General features: G+C 35.9%; 1 protein-coding gene across 8 annotated transcripts in view; it reads right to left on the bottom strand.

The window, feature by feature from the left end:
- Window positions 1-22383, bottom strand: part of EPHA6 (EPH receptor A6) — a 498846-nt gene that overhangs the window by 106501 nt on the left and 369962 nt on the right. For all 8 annotated transcript variants that reach the window (XM_015297990.4, XM_015298005.4, XM_015297999.4 and 5 more), the window contains 4 exons: window positions 18261-18369; window positions 14807-14877; window positions 11380-11505; window positions 3931-4116 (listed from right to left, as the gene is read on the bottom strand). In XM_015297990.4, the coding sequence (XP_015153476.2) occupies window positions 3931-4116; window positions 11380-11505; window positions 14807-14877; window positions 18261-18369 (492 nt within the window). The remainder of the gene's footprint in view (window positions 1-3930; window positions 4117-11379; window positions 11506-14806; window positions 14878-18260; window positions 18370-22383) is intronic.

The following is a 22383-nucleotide window of genomic DNA, read 5'->3' as shown; positions in this document are numbered from 1 at the left end:
ATGAAGATATCACTCCAAAGCCAGACTCAATATTATGGGGATGTGAACTTACTCAGAGTCAAGAATCTAGGTGTTACTTTCAGTCATCTTCCTTTTGTGAAAGGCTAATTTTGAGAACTCTTCTGAAGAATAATAACATACATAATGTTATTAGAGAAAATTAGTGCCTTAAAAAGATTCTGCTTGTCGAAGTGATGTGTATGAGTTCTTCATTATGTACAGTTTGAAAACCAAAGCAATTCTTTAGCAATGAATTTTAACAATTGCGAGTTATTTGGGGTAAAGTCTGGGGTGGAGAGGAGCAAACTGAGATTATGATGACAATAAAGAACTTGCATGGATTTATACTTTGTTCTGACACAGAATTACACAGTACTGACAAGACTATGCTTTGAACTATTGTGTAGGATAAAATGAAGGTCAACTCTCCACAGATTCCTGTTTGGCTGGTTCTATCTACACCAATGAGCTCTTTCAGCACAGTGAAGATACTCAGAGATTATTTTTTTCATTTGTCTCTTGCTGTAGATATACTGGCAGATGTTTGCTCTAAACATAGCTTATATTTACTACACAAACATTTCATGGGAAGTCTGCAACATAAACTTCAACACTGTTTAGATATAGAAGATGCATTTTATTTCTCTGTAGCCCAGATCTCAGCATTGGTTGCAAGTGTTTATGTGTATTTTTCTTCTACTTGTCTATGAAAGTGCAGCAGTATTGGACAGTGATGCACAGCTTGGTGGAACATACCATGGGACACTCAAGAAGAGCTCCTAAAATTATCAGTGCACTGATACGATTTGAAAGGGAAACATGAATGCTTTTGTAACATGCATAAGCATCTCTAATCAATTTGCAAGGCGATTAGTGGCCCTTTATGGCAAACCATGAAAGGAGCAGAGCTGGTAAAACAAAAAGCAAAGAGGAATAAAGATTTCTGTGGTTTCTGATTAGTAAAAATGAGTGAGCTACTTGATCCAGATTCTGTGCTACAGAGTATTTGCCTTGGCCTGGCAAATTGTCCTTGAAATGAACTCTATTAGCCAAGAGCTTGCACTACAGCAATGTGTCTCTGCAATTAGGGATCTCAGTTAGGACAAATGCAATTAGAAAAGAGGATTAAAATTCTGTTGAAGACCTACTTTTGAGAAAGCTTAGTTTAGCATTTTTTGCTGTATACAGTACATATTCTACAGCAATTTTGGAAACAGTATCTTTTAAAAGTTCACATTTGCTGAGCTGGTAGCACTGGATAAGAGCTCACATTTGTAATGAACAGACAAATTCGTTATTGCCCCAGTCAATAGCTATTGATTTGGTAGAGCATTTCTGTTTATCACAATCAAATCCTTTTTCTTTTTTGTTCTATAGTCAATGACATTGTAATGGAAGGTACTGCTTACAAACTGATGCAATATATATTAGCAGCAGCCAGAAGTTAATGACTAACAGTTATGAAGAGGAAAGCATGTGCTAAGAACAGCATTACACTTCTATTAATCAAAGTTACTGCATTCAATATGCCTTTATAGGTTAGTGGAACTGTAATGCACATCACTTAAAGAGTTTTTGCTGTTATTAATCTAAGTTTTAACACAAAACAACTTTTAATCATTCTGTCATTGCATAAATAATTTGGCTAGGACAAGGTTCCGTCTGACTTTTATAGCATCCCTTTTAGTCATTGGGAACTTCTGTCCCTAGTTTGCTTTTACAGTCTTAGATCCGGCATTTAGGGAGATATTGCTTTGCTCCCAGCTAAGGACATGTTATTCTGTAAATGCCACAGGTAGAGCAGCATAAAAGCAAAAGAGAAGCATACTAGAGTGCTCATGCCCATTGCTCAGCTTGCCTCCTAACTTGTTCTCTGCAGCAAAGCAGTACTGTACAACTTAATACTTCACATTTTATATAATTTGCACTTTCCAGCTTTTAGGGTGAAATCTGATAACTCGTGTACTCTTTTCGCTCTATAATTATTGCTGTATAATTGTTGCTTTAAACCTGCCCTACCTAAACCACATTTGCTTTCAAAGTTTTTCTTTTATATCTGAGAGGGGTGCAAATTTTTATAGTTCAATATGACAATAACAGTTAGTTACATGATATTGTTATGTTACATCTAAGCAAACATTCCCTGAAAAATAATAGTGTGTTAACCCCTGAGAGAAAAGCACAACTACTAATGATGACTTCTTGACTTAAGGTTGTCTATAACCATTTTTCCTGTAGAACAGGAACAAACAGGCTAACACTGGAGCATTGATTTATCTGTTTGTTTCTGTTTTCTTAATGCAATTTGCATTTCTCTCTGGACTGATGATGAGGCATTACAGAAAGAAAATTTATAAATGTGGCAGAGATTAAACAACCATGCCACTGCCAAGTACATTACTCTGTACATTATTCTGTAGTCTGTGTGCACCGACTAATTGAATTTAAACAAAGTTAATAAATTAAGGCCTTTAGAATTTTTCAGAGATGCCACACATAGCTACATTCACCATACAGATTCTGGTCATACGTGTGAAACTAGTGATGGCTGGTGAAATTCTAATTGATGCTATATTTCTCATTATGAATCAAGGAGCTAAATTCAGTTCAGCTCCTATGTATTTACACCTCCCAACAAAGATATCCAATGCTGCTCAGTCAGCATTAACTTGTGTTCTTTGCTGTCAGCAGAACAGCTACTGACAGGAGAGCAATGGAGACTAAGCCATATCTTTCCAGAAGCGAGCAACATAATGGATTTTGTTAGTCTAATAACCATGCATTCCTAAACAATAATGAATTTATTCTTGCAATACTGTGTGAAGAAGAACAAATTGATCTTCTTCATCTTAATTTAGAACCAGAGAGAGACAGATTTTCACAAGGTCATCCCTTAAATCTACTGAATTTCCATTCCAGTGCCATGAGTTCAGGAGATACAATTTCCTTTGTGCTCTAGTATGCTGTGTTTTTCAAAGGTAACTTTAGACACTGTAACAAGGTGAAAATAAGAAATATTTGTATTCATTGTATCTACTGTGAAGGTAAGAGGGCATCAGTATCTTACACAAAAACTTCCTCTTGACATAAGTTCTGCAATGTTTTAAAGGAGAAATATAAGAAAGCATTCCAAATCAGCAAACAACATAGCTGGATTGAGGCAATGATTAATTACAAGAAGAAAACGTCTTCTCAGCTTTAGCATAAAATACAGCAAAAAGTCAGCATTAAAGAAATTACCTGCAAGTTAATAAGACCTTTGCATAATACTTAAGTCATGTTTTTCAGTATTTCATAAAAAAACTAAAACCCAGATAAAAATGCTAGACATCAGAGAAAAGAGAGCGTTAGCCTCTTGGCAATTGCAGCGTAAGACATTTTCATAGATTATTCTGGAATTTTAGTAAATCATTTGAAGGTGCGCAGTAAGTTTAAAACAGTTTACATTTTTATCTCTTTAAAATAGAAATTTGATCTCTTCTGGTACCAAAATCAGCAAAATTCAACTGAATAAACAGTGTTTGAGGGAAAGGAAGAATACAGCTGCTGGCTATCTTACAAACACTACAGGCTGAATTGACCTCATTGTCAACTCAGTTACATTTATGGTTTTCTCTACTGAATTCCATTTGCCCATAGGCAAACTCTGCAATGCTGTTTCATATAAAACTGGAACAATTTTATTTGAATGAGGAGGATTTTTAGTTAAAAAAATCAAACCAAGCCAAAACAAATAACCAACACATTTCTAATTGAAAACAGATCGGCTGTGTATTTCTCACTGTGCTCTCAAACTATGCAGTACCTGATGTCACTAGGATTTCCATATTTTTTGAATACTGCAACCTTTATCAAATGTAGAATTGTTAACACTGATACTAGAAGACACAGAATAGGAAAAACAAGGAAAAGCTATTAATAGTAACTTACTTTTTGTAACAACTCCTTCAAGACGAATTATATTTGGGTGATCAAACTGACCCATTATACTAGCTTCTCTCAGGAAATCTCTTCTTTGCCTGTCCATATAACCACCTTTTAGAGTTTTAATTGCAACAGGTATCTCTCTTTTTCCTGGTGTCTTCAGACGTCCACTGCACACTTCCCCAAATTCACCTTAAGTAGAAAAGACATTAGATCATTCACAGTGCCTAAGGAACAGTTTGCACTAATGAGCATAAACAACTTATTTTTCAAATTAACCTTCAATAGTTGTCTTAAAAATTGTCCTTTTTAATAGTTCTATGTTATTTCTCATGAGTAAAACTAAAACACGAAAATACCCAAGACTTGCACAAACCATAGAACTAGATAGTATTCTTATCAGTGAAAAATAATGGATAGGATATTCAAGTTCATGAGTATAAACATTCACTGGTGCCACTACCCCAAGATCACAGGGATTGCAGCAGCCAAATCATCCGCCCTACATCGCATAGTTTATCCTGCTTAACTGACACTTTGAAACTGAACTTTGATATCAAAGTCTTTGTGATCTAAATGAGCATGCTATGAGGAAATAATGTAATGAAGCTTAGATTTTAATTCTAATGATGACAAAATACCTTTCTGCAGATATTTGAGAGGGATGTGGCATTAACACATATATGAATAGAAATGCCATAAGAATATCAGAATATCTGGCTGTCTTTTAGTTGTAGAAAGCATTTAAAAATGTACTTACTGCTATTATGCCCAGAAGAGCACTTCCATATGATTTATTTAAATGTCTTTACTGCTTACATGAAACTAATCACCTATGTCACTGTTTGGACAGTCAAAGGACAACAGTTTCAGCAAATCAGGACTCTTGTGCAGAGCGAGGAATCCCAAAGCTTGCTTCAACTGATGTTCTGTGTAACAAAGAGCCTTTGAGGAAAGCACATCTTCTTGTATTCCCTTTGCACATTTACTAGTTAAGTTTGTATGGAAGTCACAACTTTACTTTGATCTTGGAGCCACTCAGAAGTTATTTAAATCCCATACCAAATATTCTCTGGATGTCTGCAGGCCAGGTTTCAATGGGTCATAATTCAATAAATCAAGAATAATGTTTATAAAAATGTGTCAAAGCACTTATCAGTGCAGGGTATTTCCATTGCAAAATCAAATTTGATACCCCAGCTGTTTTGGAATCAAAATTGCTGAAAAACAAAAAAAAGAGTCATAAACAGACCTACATTTATCTGGAGGATATAATTTGTTATAAACTCCATTAAGTGATGTGGGAACTAGTTTTCTTTAAAGGTTAACTACAGAATGGATGAAAATAAGAGAGCTCTATCCTGTAAGAGTGTGATTAGATATAAACCAAATACAGAAGAGAAAGGATTGAAGGATGGAAGTCCCACTTCAGAAAATTATAACTGCCTGATATTATAGGATGAGAATGAATATTGTCACAAAGTCTGTATTTTATTAGGCTCTGTCACTTCCATTACAAAATAGAACAGGTTTTATTACCCAGTAAGGTTCAGGAAGAGTGGAGGGATTTAAAAAAAGCAACAATTTCATAACTTGTCTTTTGCTTCAAAACAGAGATGTCACAGAAGTGCAAGAGCATAATTAACAGATGCTGAACATAACCTTTGAATTAATTAGCATTTCTAACAAAAGCCAAGGTTCCTAGGTCTTCTTCCTACCTATTTCTTTTGTGTTTACCTTATTTTTGAAAATAAGTAAAAGTTTGTGCTTTCCTGAAGATATGTTATGTATGTGAAAATAACGTCACAAGACTTATGCTCTGGGAATCTTGACAAAAAGGGAGGTTGGGTAGGGATTTTCATAGATATTTATCCCCTTCATCAGTCTGCCTGCACGTGACAATTGAAAAAACAGTAGATAACCTGGACTTCCAAAATCCTACTATAAAACTAAATCATGAATCCTGAATGTTTTGAATGAGACAGAATCATAGAATCACAGCAACAGAAGAAAAGCAACAAGCAGAAATGGAAATAGGAATTTCCATCTGAACATGAGGAAAACTTCTTTACATGTGAGAATGACAGAGCCCTGGCACAGGCTGTCCAGAAAGGTGGTGGAGTCTCCTTCCCTGGAGATATTCAAGAGCCCCTTGGGTGCTGTCCTGTGCACCCTGCTGTCAGGAAGTGTTTCAGCAGTAAGTTGGACTCTGTGATCTCCAGAGGTCCCTTCCACCCCTATGATTCTGTGATTTTGTGGAGATAATCAAGACAAATGCTAGCTCTGCAACACTAAAGGTATATGTGTATAGTATAAGTAGAAGCTAAGAGCCAGGTGTCAATGAAGCGAACATTATTTCTTGTTCCATAGAAAAAGCTGTTGATAACTAGAGAAAACAATAGTTAATTGTCTGTTCAGTTTTAATAGCATGTAAATAATGTGTTTTAATGGTATAAAACTGATATCTCTTATTCTAAGTTGTGCAAAAAGAAGCTTATTGAGCACTCCAGAAACTTGCCTTATGAAAGCCACACATTCCTTTTCTCACCTCATCATAAAATACATGTTATTTAAAGTGAAACAGGAATAGTCATCTACTTTAAAGCCTGATATGCATTCTTGTATTACTATATGAGATCAAAACAAATATCTTACAACACATAATCGCTGTTGATAGAACTGAAGGGTTATAGCACCAAATACAGCTCAAGTCATTTCCCATACTTTCAGTCATTAGATCTTTGGGAAAATTGACAGAATAAAGAAAATACAAGGATAAGTGTCACTTTTAATAGAGACTTGACAAAGAATGTCTGGGAACTCCTTTTAAGAAGAGTGGCTGAAGCTTTACACTGAAGAGCAAGAAGTCTGGGGTAAAAAAAGTGTCACAGATAGGACAAAACCAAAGGATGTCACTGCATGTCAGTAGGTGCAATGAGCTCAATACAAAGTGAGGCTGAATGGGATAATCTGAAGAAAATCTACAGCAAAGAAGGGTAAACTGTGGAAATTGTGGGAATTGGGAATATAATGGAATATTAATACTGAAGATAAGAAAATCTTACCAAGTGTTCTGAAACCAAGAATATGCATTATGAAATTAAACAACAGTAAAATTTTGCTGTAAGTAGAAAATATAATAAAAGAAAATTGACTGATCAACTTCACAGTTTAAACAGCAACTATTGCTAGATTGTGGACTTCATTAACACTTCTTTATTTGGTTGATATCACCACGGGAAAGGTAAGCTAAGCACATTTATAAGTGTTCACTATGTGTTTACAAAGTATTTAGCTTAGCTAACACTAAGTTTACCTCCACTTAGTTAAGTGGAGGGATTTGATTTTAACTTTTTACAATTACATAATCAGAAATGAGATAGATAACGAGTAACTTTGTTTCAGATCACTGCTTGTGATTTGATATTACTATCCACAAACAGTTGCAATACTCAGTAGCAAATAAGTTCTGTTTTGCCTTTGGCATTGTAATCTGCTTACTATTATAAATATTAGATCAAACTGCAAATGCCATTTTGGCTGTTTCCACTGCTGCTTTTACCCTCCTGTTTGAACCAGGATATCAGCGTAAGTTCCTCAAGGACTAACACAAAAGATGATTAACAACTATTAATCTGTGTGCTCTTTCAGTCAGAAGGTCTACAAAATAGCATTTTTGTTTCTCAGACAATCCAGACATAAGGTAGTGGTGAATGAGATAATGGGGAGCCTGACTAGATAGCCAGCTTGAGTCTGCATTTAGGTGCACTTTTTATTACTTTAATGCAGATATTCATACTCTCCTGTGACAAATAGTGAACAATTAAGAAAGGATTTTGCAAAGCCTGTATTTTAATTGCTTTATTTACACCAAAGTACCAGAAGGAAGGACTGTAATTTGGAGAGTTTGTAAATGTAGTGGAATACTGAAAGGATGCCAGAGGGGAAAACTGAAACTGAAGTAAAAGGTTCAGTTAACTGGTGCCATGGAATGTAGTGGTTGTGTTCAAAAACAACAGCTTGGTAAATGTCCACTAAGATTACTTGAAAGGATCTTAGCAAGAGATTACTTAATTTTTCTTTTTTTTTCTGAACGTGAGAAGTCTCATGGGCTCAGCAGCATTTCTTAACCTGTTGCTGCTTTGCTCTTTTTAATTTGGCTATTATGTCTGATATCTGTAAGTCAAGTGTCATCTTGATCTTTACAACTAAAAAAGGCTATTTTCCAATCTGTTGTCACTGCTTGAATATCTCACCCCTGTTTCAATCTGACCATTTGATACCACCTACTCTGACTCAGTTTTTAATGTCTTACGGAAAAACATCACAACATGGAACAGACTGTGGGTAAGGAACAATTTCAGATACCTGTTTTTTTTTTTTTTTTTCATGTAACTTAGTATTATGTTGCCAGTATCTGGCACCAAAGAAACAGACTAAATTGTATAGCATTGCTAATATACTATCTCAGATAAACCTCAGTGTCTTGTGAAGCATTCAGAGGTATCCCTGGAACAGAGGGATATACATATAGGGGTGTCTTAGATTTTCTAAGTCTAAGCAGAAGGAGAAGAAAACATAGAACAAAAATAAAATAGGAAGCTCTGTTTTCTCAAATTTACAGTTTATGCGTATCTGGGATAAGTAGAGATTTTAACTTTTTACTGTTATGTAATCAGAAATGAGAAAATCAGTAGCTATTGTTCAAAATACTACTTCTGATTTGATGGTATTACTCTCAGATAGTTGCCTTACAAAACTCAGTAGAGAATAATAATATGTAAATTTCTAAATCACATCATCCAAGATCATAATTACCAATTACTTTAAGAGATAAGAGGATACAGAGGTGGGCAAGTTGAAAAATGAAGCAGTGAAAAATCTTGTCTTGAGTGTCAAAGCCATCTGCAGTACAAGTAGTGAATTGTCAAGGGCTTTTGGACATGAATCTTTCTATTAAAAAAGCCAACTTGAAACTTGCAAGAAAAGATCAGTTTCAAAAATTTTTGTCCAAAAAATCTATGAAAAAATTGAATATTTGCAATGTTTCAATCTGATATTTTGCAAAATAAAAGTTTTTAGTTCATAAATGGAAAAAGTTTCTGTTTCAAAAAATTACAGAAATTCATAATGAAAATTATTAATCAAAATAAGTTGAACAAAAAGCACTGTTCTAAGAGCTATCTTTATTAATTCAATTATTAATTTAAAGGGTTTTATCATTAATAATGATTCATTTGGTCAAAGATTTTATTTTTTGTTTCACTAATCTGAAAATTGTAAAAATATTTTAGAAGTAATTCTGCTGGGATGAAAAGCCTATTTTACATATGGTTACAAAGTTTGGTGCAGAATCAGAGAAGGCATAAAGGAAGCTTCATGACTGCTGTGAATTAAATGCTATGCTGTATCCCCTAGCAGCTATCCAAGAACTCTGTGAGAATTTGTAGTCTCCCTGCCTTAGAAACAGTATTTAACCTGTATCTTGCCTGCATGAAACTGGGTTTAAATTTCATTTGAAATAGCTTGCAAGTCCTACTAGGTGAATACCTTTGAAGACGGCAGATTATTCAGTAATTTTATGATTAAAAATATAAAAATAAAATATGTCAAAGCAGACAAAAATTCACTGCTGGACATACAACAAGAGGGAGAGAGAAGGTGAATAAGGAATTTTCATAAATGAGTTAAGTTGAGAATAAGGACACAATTTTCATCTGAATGAAAATCAATAAGCCCAACCCTCCTCTGTCATATTCTCCTTTGAAATGAGAAGCCATTCCAATGCTAAAGGTACTTCAATATGCTTTGTAATCAATACCTATAGTATGTCTGAAGAAAAGGAACAAATAAAAGAAATCAAATAGAACATTTTCTGCAAAAGTCAGCCCTCTAAGGGCTCTCTCAAGCTAATAACTCATATAGTGCACAGTGCCAGCTACACATTATCTTGCTTAAGCAATCAGGCATACTCTGTAGTACTCTTGTTACGTGGAATTCAGGGTGAAACAGATTTCTCTCTCTTACTTTAAGTCAATATGTTATCTTCTCTGCTTGTTAACAGACCAAGTTTTATGTCTATTATATTATTTGTGTTTTCATGTATTTTCATGACATTTCCTACAGCATGAAACATCTTTAGCACTGCAGTTTGTAACCAGTGTAGTAACGTACCATTAAATGAAGGACCTCAGCTGAAAAATACCTCTCTCTTCTCAAGTGACTAAGATATATGAAGCCATGATAAAACAGAAGAGCCATAGTGCATTATGTATTTTGATTATAATTTACCCGACAATACCAGTTAGCAGTCCTCTGGCAGGCTCACTATGAATAAATTACAGTCTTTAATTATTATTTTTTTAAATCACTGACACACTTCCACAAGGTGTAACTGAGTTTAGTTGCCTGCTGTACTTTGCAGTACAGATCCTTAGCTTTCCCACCTACCCTTCCTGTTGTGGCTCAGTATAATGTTTCTCAGCCACTGACAGTGTGCATGTAACAATACTGAGGATGTAAGCATGACAGAGAACTCCAGACTCTCCCTGTCAATCTCTTTTGTTCTGATTTGTTCTAACAGCGAGAAATGGTGGTGGACATTCTGAATGACGACCTGTTGGTCAGAAGGCACGCGTTGAGATCTACTAGTTTTATAACCTCTTAAGAACTTATCTGAGCCTATACTCTCTGGGTTCTCAATAAACAACGGAATAAAACAGACAATGAATAATCTCAGTACTTGGTCAATATTGACATGCCAAGTGTCCTAGAGTTTCAGAACACAAGAAATGATTTTGCAAGACTCTGCTCTTTACAGGTTTTTCTTCTCTGTAAGAAAATCCAGTATCTGTGTCAAACATTCCATTAGGGTGAAAGGAGAACCCAGCGGGCCTATGACACAGCAAATTCAAATCAAGTAAGAATTACTACATTTTCATAGTGTATAAAACTCATAATCATGTAACACTGCAGAGGCAGAACAACCGAGAGGGTCAGAAGGAGTGTAACAGCTCTTAGAGGATAGCTCCATTAGGTGCTTTCTGGAAGCCCAAAACCACTGTGTACTGAACTCAGAGAGAATATATATGGATAACGTTTGATTACATATGTCTTCTTAAGGTTTCTTTTCTAAATAGGAAAGCACAGTAGTACTTATGCTAAACTACACTATATTTTATCTTTCTCATTGGTTTCCATTCTGTTCAGAAACTCCACAAGCTTATTGAAATATCTGAGCTGCATGGGAGAACAGACACACAGAGATCCTTATCAGCAGCAGTGCAGGAAAACTGCTTATACAACTTTAGATCAGAAGCCGAGTGATGCTTGAGAGTAAACTGGTCTATCAGAGAAGTATGCCCACATTTGTACTACACTTGACTACTTGCATTATCATGGCAACTTCAGAAGAACAGTCTTTCATGCATAGCTTTTGAGTGTATATGCTTTTACCTGCCCCAATAACTCTCTCAATACGAATTCTTGAAGGATCTATCTCCTTTGCAAATTCATGGACAGCAAGAGATGGGTCTTCATATGTGTCTGGATCAATATATGTTTTGATTCCTGGGAAACGTACTGCAAAACAGAGAGAATGCTGAGTCAACAATTCTTTGATACTTACATACTATAACAATATGTGTTTTACTTTTTTTTTTTTTAAATTAATATATATATATATCATTTTTAAATTGTCAGAACCTAACAAAGGATGACTCCAAAACCTGCTACTGATTTCACAGAAACTGTAGAATACACAAGAATTATTCCCATTTGCTGGAAGTACTAGATCTTCAAAGATTGAGCATAGACTTACATATTTCTTTTTATCCTTATTTATCCTTTAAGTGTTCCCCCCACCCCCCCCCCAAGTGATTCTTGTAAGACATTATAGTTTACCTTCCAAGGTAAAGAACAAACTTCTGCCAATATGACACAATCAAAAGTATTCAAAATTATTGCCTGAAAATGTGAGTAACGTTCTGCTGGACTCTGTTGTAGTGCCCTAATATATTCTAGGTGAGTGAAAGCATGGAATTGTCTTCAGGATTGTTGCAATGCATTGTTCTGTCATTCTTCATTTTAGCTTGCAATGGTATCGGATAACCAGTGTTAGAGTAAAACCCAGAGAAAATATAGGTATCAGGTTCTCTGAATGCTCTGATTGTCATATATCATTGTTTGCTAATTACTATCATGTTTGCTGGTTACACAGGTGCCACAGGAACAAAAAGTCAAAGGCCTTTAGAAAGCTCTATTTTTGGATTTCAACTGATAAGATAATGTCAAACTCTGGTGCAGTTTCGTCTCTGTTGCAGCTGAACACAAACACCCCCTGAGAAAAAAAGTTAAATAATAGCCCTATCTAGGTTTTGAGGAAAATACTATTTTATGTAAGACAAAGTGATTTTTTTTTTCAATTGTGAGTATTCACTTTCCAATTGACATTTAATATTTCAGTCTGAAGAAACTCTTTGTTGTCTTTGCACTTAGCTCACATCCTGAAGGAATTTTTCAAGTATAGTTGGTAAAATGGAAAACTATAACCTTAGAAAATGCAGAGAGCTGCTCACTTGAAAGGGTATCTACAGAGACACAAAGTGAAGGCTCAAAGATACGGGGAAAAGCAGATCCTCAAGACTGACAGTGATTATTGCCAAGCAGCTTAAATTCCTGTTTGTTACTCCTTGGACAATTTTGACTATCTGTCCTTTACTTGGAAAACACAGATTGCTAATTTACTTCTGTCTTTTACTGGTGGACAGATAAGCGTTCCTTTTGCCAAACAGGTCCAGTCTTTGAGATCCCCTCTCCTCGGAATGCGTCCTAGAGGACTGTGCTGCTTTGTTCTATGCTGATCAGTTTGCGCAACCAATGAGCCAGGTGCAAGATGAGAACAAAAATACCCAGATCCATTAACAAAGCTTTAATAATTTCTGTCTGCTTCCTAGGAGATGGCTGCAGCAACAGTGGGTTAGTGCCAGATTGCTTTGGCAGGTTCCAGCAAGCCATCATTTTCTGGCATGTCTAATATCCCTTGTGCTCCTGAGTGTAGCATGTCCAAGAACTTATGTTGTTTCTTTTGGACTATCTGGATGGGAAATTTTTTAGGCTCCTGCCATGTGGTGATTAAGTTCTGGAAAACTTTCAATTCATTAACAGACATTGATGTAGACGGTGCATCAACTTCACAGGGGATTGCAGCTGGGTCCAGAGAACCTCTTCAAAAAGAATTAAGTAATATGTAATCTTTTTCCTCTTATCACTTAGTAGATGAGTCCAAAGCACTTCATTATCTGATGAGCCTAAATGCATTAGGTGACACCTAGTTCAGAGCATACAAATGTGGATGGGCTTCATCATTTGAGCCAATGCCGATAAGAGGATACATACCATATTCAAATGTGAAGCACATCAGACATCATAGGATTTCACATTATCAGCTGGATCATGGACCCTTTTCTAACTCCCTTCAAAGAGCACATTTCCTGAAATCTTCCTCTAAGTCATAAAGAGCTCCCGAGGGAGAGAGGACGGATAAGCACATGAATGGTTCTCCTCTGTGCACAGCAGAGGAGACAAAGCACGTATATGACTAAGCTGGTAGTAGGAACAGGTAATTTTAACCAGTGTTAAGTTTTACAGTAGAATTTCTTTTAAAAAGCTTCAGCCCATTTAGGAGAGGTCATATTTATACTGATCCAGCCACCTGTGCAGCTGCCTAAATTGTTTCAGGTTAAGATGCTGGATACTAAATCAATAAATAGCCTGCAGTCAGGCTGGCACTTCTGGTGGAGGCACTAATTGCCCCATTGTAAAGGTAGGACTATTGTTGGGTACACAGTTCTAGCTACTGGAGTAACTCGCAGTAGTTCCTCTTCATCTTTTATTCTATGGAGCACATGATCTGGAAAATGATCCCTCAAGTCTGATGCTTTGATAACTGTAAAGGAATGAGAGGCCTCATAAGATGAAGCTTTGTGTCAGTATGAAATAGGGTCATCATTTGTCCTGGCATGAAAGACACTGAGTGAGGCTTTTCTCAAATACAGTCATGGCCTCCAGAAGCATATATCAAACACTGAAGCAGAAAGGTTTTTGTTTGCTGCTCTTTCTGATCAGATTTGGAAACAAATGACAAACAAATGTAAGAAGTATCTTTTATAGTATAATGTGCCCTTTCTCAATATGGAAGCAGCCACTTGTTTGGATACAGTTTTGTCACACACAAAAAGATTCTATTTCTTGTGACGTAGCTTTTGTCTTGATCATGATAGTTCTAGAGATGTTTTCAAAATGAATAAAAAATTAATAAAACTATAATGCCCTTTCTAGAAGCTAACAATAAACAAAACCTTTTATTTTAAAATCAACTCCAACATAAAACAATGAAGCTAGTAACTTAAGCTAAGTAACTAAACTAAGCTAAGTAAGTGAACACTCTGCCCATGAGAGTTTTTCTTTCACAGTACTTATGAGTAAGAAAGTGAGAGAAGGAAGTCTTATTTGTTGTATGGCTGGAAGTGCAGATCTCAAAAGACACTAATAGGGAACTGGATACAAATAAGGAACATGGCCACTAGGAGTGGAATTTTGAGGCAGATAATCAACATGGCCCAGTCCAGTGATGAATTCACAGAAATTCACCTGGAAAATTGACAAATATGATTAATAGATCACAAAAGAATCCTTTTGTGAATTCAGTGTGAATTGTTCTAGAGAACACACAAGTAAGAACAGTCTTGATGGTGCAGACAATAAGGAACTATACAAATGGCCAGATTAAAATATCAAGGGCAAAAGATGTAGAGAAAACCATTAATGCTTTTCATTTAAAATATAATACATATTTTATGTAACACAGTGTTAAACTACTTACAATTTCCATTTTGCAAATGAGCCCTTCTTTTCTCTTCAGATTTCATTTTGGCCTTTATGTACCACTGGCATCTTTTAAGAAAAGCAAGTGAGGTTTAAATTAAAATGAATGTAATGCATAAAATAAATGTACATCAAGTTTTTTCTGCAGTTTTATGAAAGCCTAAGTCTTTGCATTCTGAATCCACAGAAATTTAGTTTTGACACTAAAGAGAGAAACAAACCTGAAGAACTACAAGTCGATTGGGTATCAGTGAAAATAAATCACAGGTGGATGATAAGTAGTGAACATGACCACCAAAGTTTGATGCAATACCTTATTCCTACGCTTGAAAGAATGTTGATACTTATATTATTTTTCTGCACTCTTGTTTGCATACATTGATTCACACAAACCAAATCTTATCGTAATACCTTTTATACCCAGTGGGTCAAAAAAGCTTGCAATTTCTTCATAAGATAGGTTCTTTGACTTCAACAAATTTTAAGTAATTAAGTAAATAATTTTTTTGTATCCATTATGACCAGTATTTTTTCATTGGTGTAGCTCTGTTCAGCCTGTCACGCACAGATTGGCTTTTCTTTGTTCATAATTAACCTTATGAAATAAACTACAATTATAGATAGTTTTTCTAGTAAAATAGTAACCATGGAGATATGAGAAATAAGTGAACACATTCACCACATATCAATGGTTCGTTCAAATTAGTGAAAAAGACTAGGATCACTCACAAATGCATTCATTACTGTAGAGATGACGATGAACACTTGAAGGGCAGAAACTTCTTAAGCTATCATACCTGGCAATAAGTTGTTTTCACAATTACATTTGTACCCTAATATATGGAAACACTAACTACAGTATTTTCAGCTTCTGTGGAAGTCTCTGCATTGTACACCAGTTGCTGAGACCACTACTTTCCAATTACCAAGAACAACACTGAACATAAAGTGTTACACTTGGAATGTCTGCCCAGAGGAACATTCAGAGAAACAGCTCTCCATACCCTTAAAATTCTCCCTAGTACCCAAAGCCACAAAATTTGACTGCAAATGCCAGGGAGAACCAGCAGTGGACTCTTCCAGTTCCAGCTCCCCATTTCCAACTACTGTTAGCTAGAAAATCACTTGAAAGGAATAATTTGTGTAATGATAAGGATAAATCACAGTGAGCTTTACTACTGTGTTTTCCAGAATTTAGCCAAGACCTCAGTCTCACTGCTTACCTTGTCCCTTCAAGTCACTATTGCTTTCATTTTTTCACTTGCAACAGAGAGCCATGTTTCCTGCTTGCTCTTGGATAATGACTCAGTGGAGTGCAGAGGCAGGTGCACATTTAACCCAGCCTCTCCACTATGAATAGACTCATCAGCAGCCTTGTGACTCGATAGCTCATCAAATTGCTAATTCTAAGCAGCAAAGCAGAGCACATCTGTAGGATACCAATCCCATTCTTCATGCTGAAATTTGCCTCCAGTCCTAAAGCAAATAGTGTATTTATTCAAAAATTTCTTGCTCTGTCTTCTATGTAGTACATTCTCATCACTGTATTTAAGCAGTACTTCAAAATGAATTCACATCTTACATAATTGAAATAGTTCAATTGAGTAAGATGTTAGAAAGCTAAGAGAATCTCTGATATCTTTAACATTAGCAAACAGGAAGAATAAACCCAGAAAGAAAATGATTTCCATTTTTTTTTTCCTGAGTGTTTTATCAGGGAAAAGTTCCACTTAGATTTTTAGGATTTGCTCTCAAGGATTCCAGAGAATCATTTTCTCTGAAAGTCTGTCTTTGTCTGAATAACTCTTTAGTCTGAAAGAGACTGATGTTTGTCAGTGTTTCCAGTAATTGTACGAATATTTTATAAGCTTCTAAGATTGAGATTACAATGTGTTCCACTGTGAGCCGCTTTAATTAAATCAAATGTTGGACTTAACCAGATTTATTATTACTCACATAACGCCTGCATTGGTACATCACTTTCTTTCCTAATCAGAGGCAATGGTATACAAACAAAACAGAAAATTATTTACAAATCTGAACACACAGCACTGTCTATTAATATCAACCCAACCTGCAATGACCATTAGCACATTCAGAGAAGTAACTTCAACATCTTTCCTCCAAAGAACAGACTCTAAACAGGTCCAAGAATGGTGCAAAACACTATCCAAACCCCAGATTTATCTGTCCCAAAGCTGAATAAGAGGGAAATGCCATGGAGAACCCTCCTCGCATGGAGGCTCTTCCACCAGTTTTATGCATATGAAGAGAGGAGAGGCAAAAACAGTATGAATGGCCCAAAGCGCACACAGTTCCTCCTACAGAACTTACTTCAGGAGATATAAGCCCAACTCCCTCTGCTTGGCCCCATACCTCTAGAGAATATTAGGAATTTTTAAGGCTTGTTTGACCCAAGGTAGCACTGTGGTGCCACTAATGTCTTACAGAGGAGGTGGGAACATATTGTCTCTATCTTTTTAAATTCTGCTTTGTTTCCTGGTAGAAAGAAACAAAATCCTAGTCACACACACACAAAAGAACAGATGCTCTGTGACACATGTGTGAACTTGAGCTCCAGCACAGACTGGGATTCTGATCACTGCCTGCATTTTTAGCAAATCCATTAAGAATTTGTGCATTCCCTTGAACTTTCAGTGTGTAGTTGAGCATAGCATCCAGTCACTGAAATCAAAATGCTTTCTAAACCAATTAGCACAAAGTCTTTATTTGATCCTGACCAACATACCAATTGAGGAAAGGTAGACAATTAGCACTGTACTAAAAGGAAGGAAATGGACTAGTAAGTATAAAAATCACCAACATTATAAAAAAAAAAAAAATCATTGTCCAGGTCAGTGAATTCACTTGCCACAGTGCTGCTGTAATGTAGATTTACAAGAGTATCTTCAATAAAAATGTTAAACAACAAAACAGGACCTTCAGGAAGCTAAATTGTCCCAATATTCTAGAGTAAGGTTTTCCTCAGTTTAATTTCATTTTATAATTCCTATGTTTTCTCTTAATAAATGCACAAGTGTATATATCATACACAGCTATGTAAGATATTTTTGCCTACAAATTTAATGTAGCAGAAAGAAACAAAAATTGTCCACCCAGTGCCTTTCCCAAACCATATTGCCAGCCTGAAGACATCAGAAATCCTAAGGTTACATTCTCCAAAGCTTTGCGATTTACAGTTAAGAGATTTTATAATAAATACTGTGTTTGGTGTTCTTTTCTTGGTCTTCTAATGTCAGAGATTTGATGGTGTAGTTGCATTGTATTTTAAATTTTGGTCTCCTCCTGCTCATATCAGCAGGAAAGATGGTCAGAACCTTATTTTAAAAGAACACTGAAAATGTGGCTAAATGGCTTAGCTACTCTTTACAAACTCTTAGGTTTGGATAACACAGACCCTGAGCAAATGGGAACAGTGTAGCTTTAATTACCTCCCAGTGATCAGGAAGAACAAAGTGAGGATGACCAGGAGAGTGAATCCACCAACAGCAGCAGTAGCAATCACGAGAATCTGTCCCTGCTCTGCAGCCATATCAGAAGCTGAAAGAGAGGCACAAAGAAAGAGGTTAAAGTTCCAGCACCTGGGATTCATGCAGAACGGGTGACAACATTTAACTAGACAAAAGTTGCAATTAGTCTGTAGTAACTTTCTTAGTGCTTAGCCCAGACATGATACAAGAATGTATCTGTGAAGTGAAAAACCTCTAGCTGTGTACCAGCTATGAAGAAGTGGGGAATACTTTTATACGTTTCTAAAATGAGGAGCCAGCACCATCAGGCACTTGCAATTTACTAAGATCTGAGTATGACTGGATTTTAGACGTAAAACTAGAACAAATGTATTGCATTTTTAGCTTAACCTTGCATGTTATTAAAAAAACATCTGTGCATCTAACTATCCAAAATGAAGTCAGCAGCAGCGTTACATATGTAAGAAATACTGACCTGGGTTCAGTAGAATCCTAAGCAGAAAAAACATACGTAATATGTAGCCTGACACACTCTTCTGTGTTTCTAGTATTTAGCTTTACTGTTACAGATTTATAATTCTATCATTACTATGCTTTGAGGATTGGCATCACTGCAGTAGGAAAAAATGATTCTTTTATGATTCATGTTTTTCTCTCTGTAATTTTTTTGTAGGACATTTAGCAGGTAAAAAAGATCACTTGAAATTGTCTGTAGAGGCTTCAGCTTTTCACTATATTTTCTTTATAATATTAAATATTTACATTGATGAAGTACCTGCTCATAGTCAGGCTGGTCGTCATTGAGCAAGTACTACTCAATAAAAGAACATACGTCTTGCTTTGTGACTTCGGAGTTTTTCTTTCTAAAGTAAACACAGTTACACTTCTATTTTTTCATCATATGACATTTACCTAATTCTTACTTTCTTTTTTCTATAAGATACATAATACTGTTCTAAAAGAAAAATACATATTTCACAGGATCACAGAATCACAGTTACCTCTGAGAACAGCAGTAAATGTAGAAAAGAAAATTCATTTTAGATTTATTAAGAAAGCAACTTTGACTTTCTAAACTTGCCAACAAAATCTTCAGTTTTTTTGGGCACCAGATGATTACAGCTCCTAGGCTGCTGCAAAAAGAAGCTAAGCAGGCCATGTTCTCTCACCTTCCAGTTGATGAAGCCCAATACAATGCACACATCACTGCCTAAAGCCTCATAAAAAGCTGTTCTCAAGAAAAAAAATTGTCTTCTAAATAATATTTGTGAGTGGTTTAGAAATTAGCAGTGTAAACTGGCTTTGTAATAAGAGTGAAACAAATAAAAGCAATAGTAATTTATGTCCAATTTTCAGGAAAACCTACTTGTTAAATTCCTGACATTAGATTTCTGCCCATATAATTTAATGGAGATATGTAGAAGCAGTGAATTATAAGGCATTCAGTATCTGTGGTCATAAACTGTCCTTAGGCAAGTTAAATGCATGCATCTTCCAATAAATTATGTATCAAAACCCTTTATCAAATACTCACTAATTAGCTAATCTCCAAAACAGAATCTAGTGATACTGCAGGAATACATTGTAGCTCCGCATTATCTTATACTCCACACTGTCAGGTCTAGTTGAAAAAAATTCAACATATAATGTGGTGCCACACAAATAAAAATGCAAACGTAATAGGCTGTCCAACTCAAACACTGAATACCATTTCAGACTAGCAAGGGTTATGCAAAATATTGTAAAGATAGACAAGGTCAGTTTGAAGCTGTAATGGGTAAGGGAGGTTTTCAACGACTATATCCTGTCCAGTTTCCATTTCTACAATGGGAGTGAGAGAACAAGCTACAAGCAATATATTTTTTGTTTGTTTGTTCTAAATAGGAAAAGGAGTGCAAAAATAGTGACTTTAGCAAGAGATACTTTCAGATAAAGTAGCTGTGATTTTCTTTAACAGCATTTCATTAAAAGGAAAAGACTCAGGGCCTAACTTTCAAGATAATTCGAGTTCAGGGTGGAAATGTAGGAACTGATCCTATTGTCTAAAAAGGTCCTGTGCTAGATACTGAAATGAAATATGCTACTGTCTTGGGCTGTTCCTTCTGGATGAAGCTGCTTGGAGTTGTAGTTAAAGCTGACTACAAGCTATCAGTTTAATAATGTACGCGTTTTCTATCAGGAACCACAGTCAAGTTCATGAATGGGGAGAAATTCCCCACCGACTTAGTTCTTTTTGTGTCTAACTGACATACCTTTAAGTTGAGACTGTATGCTCTTAAAAATGCTCGTTCTCTTTCTAGCAATCGTATTTCACTGTGTTGGTAGAGATGCCACAGTCCACACGATTATAAAGGGCCTTTCAAGCCTGAAACTTCTTGATGACCTTAATTTACTTGTCAGATAAAAATGTCAAATGGCAGACAAGTATAATTGGAAAATGTGGATTTGTTAAAAACTGTCAGAGAAGCAGGTAAGGCAAAATGATGGAAATACTTATTTTTGCTTGAAGTGATCCTTCTAGAAATCAGTGAAGGCACAGTGCAGTGAACAACACATAGATAACTAGAAAGGCACATGTATGTTTATCCAGCATCCTTGCACACAGGTTCCACAAAACACTCTCCAGGCAAAGAGAATGTGTTAGTAGTAGAAACTCAATAATGACAATTTTTGAACAGTTTTTGCTGTCCTAAATGAAACTCTGCATGTCCCTTGATCTTTCTATTCTTTCTCTTTTTTCAGTTTCTCTCCTAATTAAGGTAATGTTCAAGTTGTAAACAATAAAGGCTTTAGCAGGTATTGTTCTTGTTGTGCCTGTTCTTCACTCTTTTTTGTCATTTCCTGCTTTTTATGTCATTTTTTTCTCTCTGTTGTCTGTGTATACTTATATATGTCCCTGTGTTTCTCCTTAAGAGTATTTTTGTTTATGCAAGACAGAAAAACTAAATTTAAAAAACAACGATGACTACAAAGTCAAGGAAGTTTCTGCAACTTATTTTGCCTTTTTGTGTGTACATGTTATAGTGCTGCATTTAATCATGGGATCACACAGTCATTTTCCCAAATATTATTCATTAGACATCAGGGCCAATGTTTGTATAACTAAAATCAGTTTTTTGTTTTCTTTACACTTTGCAGTGCATTATCTCAATCACCTGCTGACTGCACACAGGGTTTCTTAGTTCCATGATCACAGGAATGAAGATGGCTGTATGATCTATGGGGACATACTTCACTTGAAAGTTGTCATGAACAGGCAAGGAGTTGAGAAAGCTCTCGTGGAACAGGAATGTGTAAACCACCAGCAGATCCAATGGGAAAATGACTGCCAACTGACTGCCTCTTTCATTATCCTCTTGTTTGTGTTCCCATTTATGACATTACACCTGTCTGCAGTGACATTCCTGCTGCAGTGTAAGTTGGGAGGTTGGTTCTGTCCACCTCCACCAGTTCACAGCTGTCCTGGAAAGAAAAAGGCTAGCATTTGGTAACCCTTGCTTGTGTTCCAAGATGCAAAAGGTGGATTTGTCTCCCAGGTTTCTGCTTCAGAGATGTCACATGAGGGAGCTTAGTATCTATCTGAGTGGCAGTAACGTCTGGCATTTTGTTTCATTCCTTCTGCCCATCTGCTCAATGTGTTCACTTTGACAAAAACATACTTTTAAAAATGAGTGGCATGAAGCAAAGATAAGGGTGGATTTATGAGTTACCCTGCAGATGACAAGACAGTACAGTGTAAAGTTTGGGTGTCAGAACTTTTCAGCATGGTGTAGGTATCACTGTCAGAAAGTGGTGCACTGATTGTAAAACTACAACACATACCATACATACCTCTGCCCCAAATTGTATTATCCACACAAACTGTTTACTCGCATTATTCTTCATGATTTACTCAGAATTAGGTTATTTGTTTAAAATGACACTTAGAGTTCCTAATTGCATCATTCCAGAGTCTTTGCTCAATAATGTGTCCAGTTTCCTTGCTAAAGAAGAAAATTCTTTCTGAGATCAGTTCTGATCCCACCAGTTATTCTTTATATTCAAGCTCTATCTCAGTTACAACTTCTCACTGGGTTCTTCACCC

Source organism: Gallus gallus, chromosome 1 (assembly GCF_016699485.2).
Source record: "Gallus gallus isolate bGalGal1 chromosome 1, bGalGal1.mat.broiler.GRCg7b, whole genome shotgun sequence".
Taxonomy (NCBI): Eukaryota; Metazoa; Chordata; class Aves; order Galliformes; family Phasianidae; genus Gallus; species Gallus gallus.
This window is presented reverse-complemented; position numbering and strand designations above follow the sequence as displayed.